Raw genomic sequence first — 6000 nt, 5'->3', positions numbered from 1 at the left:
AAATTCGGGGAACGACAAAGAGTTGCATCTGCCATCTCTCGGAAACTAGCGTACTTAGACATGTAACCATTTTTTCTATAGCAGAAGACATTATTTGGAAGCTATGGATGCAATAAAAAAAAACTTTAACATTTTGAGATGTAACCCTCTTCTTCCAAATGAACGATGTAATGAGTATCAATGCCATATTCGTGTTTTTTCTAAATTTGTTTCAGGGTTGCAATCTAATGAATTGTCGATTTACCAGTTTACCACCTCTGAAACCAGCTTGGTATTTTCCCACTATTCGTTCTGCATATGGTGCTTTACGGTGACATAGTACTGTGGAAATTATTTTATACGGTACGTTTAGAAGCGTAATTACTCTGTGGTTAGAGCATTCAAAGATATCTCCTTCTTTATGTATGGTGCAAATGATTCCAATCATTGGGGAGGGATTTCTGTGTTGATATTTCTGTTATACGCTGCTGTAATGCCATTATGAGGATTTACAACAAATGGCTGACAGAGTGGTAGAAGTCAGTGAAGAAAACGGACTGTCCCTAAACACAAAAAGACACAATTTATGGTAATTACAAAAGCCCAACAGCGCTAAGAAAACATAACAATACATGGAGAACAAATTAAAAAAGTTGAAAAATATAAATATCTGGGTACAATAATTAACGAAAATACTGAGTACACAGAAGAGATTAAGGCAAGAAATTCTTTCAACAAACTGAAAAAAGTACTCTGTAGCAGGGACATTTCAATTTCTTTAAAGATAAGACTTCTGAAATGTTACGTGTTCTCCGTATTATTTTATGGGTTGGAGGCTTGGACATTAAAGAAAGATGTTTCGGACAGATTAGAAGTCTTCGAGTTATGGGTCTACAAAAGGGTATTAAGAATAAGTTGGGTGGATAGAGTCACGAATGTCGAGGTGTTGAGAAGAATGGGAAAAGATAAAGAGGTTTTAAATACAATTAAAGTCAGAAAACTGCAATATCTGGGACATGCCATGAGGGGCGAGGGTTATAACTTGTTGCAATTAATAATGCAAGGAAGAATACAGGGTAGAACGAGTCGCGGAAGAAGACGCAACTCCTGGTTAAACAATTTGAGAGCTTAGTTTAACTGCACTTCTGCTGACCTATTTAGAGCAGCGGTATCGAAAGTGCGAATTGCCATGATGGTTGCCAACCTTCTTAGAGGAGATGGCACATGAAGAAGAAGAATGCCATTATGGTATCGTGGCCACCTTCTTTATATAGTTCAGCTGGGAGATTATCTATTCCGGGTGATTTGTTTCTGACTAGTTTTTAACTACATCTTTAACTTCAAGAATCGTTGGTGGTTCCTCTTTCCTCTCGTCTGTTACCCTTTCTTCATCTCTTCCGTCCTACAGGTTTTCTTCTTCTTCCTCTATATTAAGTGCGCGGTTAAAGTATTCCACCCATCTATTCAATACATCTTTCCTTGTTGTTAATAGGTCGCTATTCTGACTTCTGCGTTGTCGTGTGCTTACCTTGAATTCTTTTCTGTTGATGTTAACTCTCTTATAGAATGTTCTGAATTCTTTCTCTCTGTTGAGGTTTTCTATATATTTAAATTTCTCATTTAGGTGTTTTTGTTTTTTCTTTTGTGTATCCTCTTTTCTTCCCTTCTCTTTGTCTGATGATTCTCTACAGTTGTTCTAGTTCGTGTTTGTAAGCATCTTTCTGTATGCTTCATTTTTTTTTGTTGCATTATTGCATTCATCGTCAAACCAATGATTTTTACGGGCACACATTTCTGTTCCTATTTCTTCTTTCGCTGCTGCTTCAATACCTTCCCTTATTCTGGTCCAGTAGGAGTTTATATCTGTCTGGCCTTCTTCATTTACATTTTGATTCCTTAGCCTGCTCGTGATGTTTTCCGAATACCTAAATAATTCATTTCTTATACGAATATTTACGATCACCAACGTACACGATTATTTTTCCTAGGTTTGAAATAAAACAAAGCCAATACATACATAATTCACAGTTTTATTCCTTAAATTTCATTAAAATATGTACAATTCCTTATGATAGATAAGAGCTATTACTTCAGTTCAGACTAGACTAGACACAAGCGTACAAAAATAGCCACAGTACTATTTTATGATATGATGCCTAGACGTTCCTTATGATATGGAAAAATCGATATGTTGATTAGTACTAACTATTCTGGAGTAGCGCAATATTGATACAATTATAATTAAAAATAAGGTTTCTAAGGAATGTTTTGGAGAGACTCGATGAGCGGAATTCGTACTGTGGTAGCTTTGAAGATCAATGGCACCTGAAACATAAAGAATTATATTAATTCTAAAAGGTATCATAATAGTCATATATATTTTTATTTGTTTTGAATTGCTTGATTCATTCAGCCTCGATTATAAAAATAGTACACTGTTTATTACTGGAATATTTACAAAAACATTGCGAATTGTAGATGTTTGACCGACCGTAGACAAACTCTTCATTTAGAGACCCAATAAAGTTAACTGGATTTACAAAAAAAAAATTAAACAGGGACACTGTTCAAGCTATAGTGCCTTTCAGAGCGACTTTACTAAAGTACAAAATAGGCATCGGATAAGAGGGCGACAGCTAAGTAAGCACGGAGTCACCTCCTCTGTGACTCCCGTAGACAATTGTAATCTGGCATCTCCACGACGTGAAACTAATGTCTAGAGCCTGACCCACTACTCTGAGCCGCGTAATGTAGGTTGTCTATTATGAATTTGAATCGGGGAAATTACTGACAGACTCACGCATGACGTCCGACATCGGATAATCTTTTTTTACTAAAATAGATGTTATAATATTTATTTTTTTTTTCAAAAACGAATTGTGATTATAACAGGCAATTTTAGTTCTATCATATAATGATTTAATGACTCCCTTTTTAACATTTATGTTGTGATTTGATTTATAATTCAGATATATGTTCATATGCGCAACAAAAAATATTAAAAGCCAGAGCTTTTCCAGGAAATAACCATCATTTAATAAATAATTTTTATATAACTGTGCTGAATAATGTATTTCGAAACGGGGAAATTATTCATTTATAGATATTACAAAGAAAAGGTCTCTAAAACGTTTTTAAGCAAGTCAAAAAAATCACATTAAAAGGCATGAATGAATCAAATATGTAGCACCTTTTTTGTAGATGTATTGTTCAAAACAAACTGAAAAGTTATTACTATAAACAGGGATCTGTATAGCTGTGGCTATGCTTGACTTAAATAAAACAACGATTAGATAGAAAAAAAAAATCACAAATTTCATTAAAATTATCTATATTTTTTAAATGTTAATATAATTTGATACATTGATTTGTATAATTATGTAATATTTTCTAATTAAGTTTTTATATAAATAAATAGTCTATATATAAATGTACCATTAGATAAAACTTTGAAAACAATTAGAACCAAATTACAAAATGATAGATTAAACTAGAACCAATTTAAATGTATCAGCTATAACGGAACTGTTGACATTATCTACTGACAACACTTATTTTCATCTAAACAATGATTTCTATAAACAAAATTTTTGGGCTATGCTTTAAATCCATTATTACCTAATATATTGATGGAAGACTTCAAAACAAATATTCCTAATCAAAATTTAAAGCCCACAATATGTTGGAAATATGTAGATGATCTGTTGGACACACTTCTGATTAATATAAATAAAAGGTAAAAAGGAGCAGTCAATAAAACTTACAATGGAAAAGAAATAAAATAAATCGTTGCCTTTTCTGAATGTTTTAATCTCAAAGGAAAATAGTGGATATGAGACTCATGTATACAAAAAACCAACACATATGAACATATATCTAAATTATAAATCAAATCACAACATAAATGTTAAAAAGGGAGTCATTAATTCATTATATGATAGAACTAAAATTGCCTGTTCTAATGACAATTCGTTTTGGAAGAAAAATAATTATTAACATCTATTTTAGTCAAAAATGATTATCCGATGTCGGATGTCAGGCGTAAGTCTGTCAGTAATTTTCCCGATTCAAATTCATAATAGGCAACCTACATTACGCGGCTCAGAGTAGTGGGTCAGGCTCTAGACATTAGTCGACGTGAAGGCGCACATCTATCACTTCAGTAGTTCGGAGTGAACAGGTGGCAAGTGCGACAAAGTAGCGGAAGTGGAAACCATGGATTTTACAAACTATATAAAATCAAATCTACAGCGTATGATAATTTTGGTAAAACAATTTTATCATTTACAGTGTTGTTGTAATATATATTCATTCACGGTTATTTGGCAAAACAGACTGAATAAATGACAGCCATTTTGAAAGACGTAGCTTTAACAATATGGCCGCTACCACGTGTCAAAGTTCAGAAGTCTCTATTAAAAAACTCGTTATAATATAGAATGAAGTACACCAGTCACTTGGCCATTTTCCTGTATTCCGTATAGCGATACAGGTAGAGTGGATGATTTGTATTCCTTTGTCACCTTGCCATTTCAGTAGTTCTTCTTATATAAGATCAATACCAAGAGATTTGTTTTTCAGCGACTTCTAAAAGCAACTCTTTGTTGCTTTTAGAACATCTTTTATTTCTAAAAGCAACACTGAGATCTTGAAATAGTTAGTTGGTAATATATTTTCAAATCGAGCATCGTCGTTTGTATACACACATTCGTTTGTAGGTTTCCTTGTTCGTTTACCACAGCCCACCTTTGAGGTTTGAATTCTCTGGCGCGCAGCTTAATTTTTTTAAATAAATCTTTTGGTTCATTGCGAAAGCCATGCTATTCAAGTTCCGCTTTTATTTGGGCGATGCACCTAATATTTTTTATCTTTGCCAAATGGACTCAAATTTCAGTATTCACTTAGTTTGATCAAGGATATTCTCTTATATTTGCTTTTGTTTCAAGGTATACAAACCAATTTGAAAAAACTTTGTAGGAAATAAGTAGTGTTTTTCCTTAAATTTTCTTTTGAACAACATATATATTGACTACTTTACAGCTCGTGGATATATTTTTTATTTCATTTGTTAACTGTTTTAAATGTTTATCATTCAATGTATACTAACCTTCTAAGCTAATCCTCCTTGAAGTTTCATTACGAGATTTCTTTACATCTGCGTCATTGTATTTGTATTTTGAATCACCAAACGAAATATTTTCTTCGTAAGCTGAAATAAAAATATTATAAATAGAAATCATAAATTTTATGTAAGAATAGCATTGGATCAGGCTCAATGCTTTCTAATTACTCTTCTAATTAATGTTGAATTCCTTACTGTTTAATGTAAGCTAATGATGTGAAAGAAACTCGGCCATTGCCAATATCAAGACCGGATGAGAAAGAAAGAGGGTGAATGGTTAGTGGTTGGGTCTTGGTGAGAGGAGCCGTGACAAGTGGCTGCTGTCATTAAATACTAAGAAATACCCTAGTCAAGATACGTTGATAGCACTAACAAATCGTACTCAGGTGCGGGCGAGCTGGACCCCCTTGGCTAAGGTATGGCAACTTTAATAGAATCCCTGGTCTTTTAAGTCGGGGGGTTTTATGTAAGAGTAATAATTCTTCCCTCTTTAAAAAACAGCTGTTATAAGAGTTCATGGAGTTTAAAGCAGACTGATCAAGTGAAAATGACTACACGAGAAAAAAGTACATGACCTAAGGATTGTGATTTAGAATATTCGATTTCTAATATAGCTTATTGCTATAGTAAACGAAACACTCAAAGTATAGATTAAAATACAAATCCAGACAGACTAAGACAGAGGAATGCATAGTGCGTAACATCAGTTTGGAGAAAATTATGAGAGTCACGAAACAATACTAGAGGGTCCAACAAAAAATGTATACACATAAGGATTTGCAGATGATGTCGATATGGTATTCAGAGAAGAAATACTATAGAAGCATATAACTCAATAAAAAGAGTGACACAAAATGGTGGCCTAAAACGAATGAAACAATAGTGGTCTAAAGTGTTCA

At 33.3% G+C, this 6000-nt stretch overlaps 1 protein-coding gene across 1 annotated transcript in view; it reads right to left on the bottom strand.

Annotated features, from left to right (window-relative positions):
- Positions 1 to 1989: 1989 nt before the first annotated feature.
- The window catches only part of LOC140438167 (lachesin-like), a 479820-nt gene continuing 475809 nt past the window's right edge, over positions 1990 to 6000 (bottom strand). The window contains exons 9-10 of the mRNA XM_072527880.1: positions 5087 to 5188; positions 1990 to 2304 (exon numbers count right to left, since the gene is read on the bottom strand). Of these exons, the coding sequence (XP_072383981.1) occupies positions 2147 to 2304; positions 5087 to 5188 (260 nt within the window). The 3' untranslated portion in view covers positions 1990 to 2146. The remainder of the gene's footprint in view (positions 2305 to 5086; positions 5189 to 6000) is intronic.

Source organism: Diabrotica undecimpunctata, chromosome 4 (assembly GCF_040954645.1).
Source record: "Diabrotica undecimpunctata isolate CICGRU chromosome 4, icDiaUnde3, whole genome shotgun sequence".
Taxonomy (NCBI): Eukaryota; Metazoa; Arthropoda; class Insecta; order Coleoptera; family Chrysomelidae; genus Diabrotica; species Diabrotica undecimpunctata.
The sequence above is the reverse complement of the archived record's forward strand: the minus strand, read 5'-3'. Positions and strand labels throughout refer to the sequence as shown.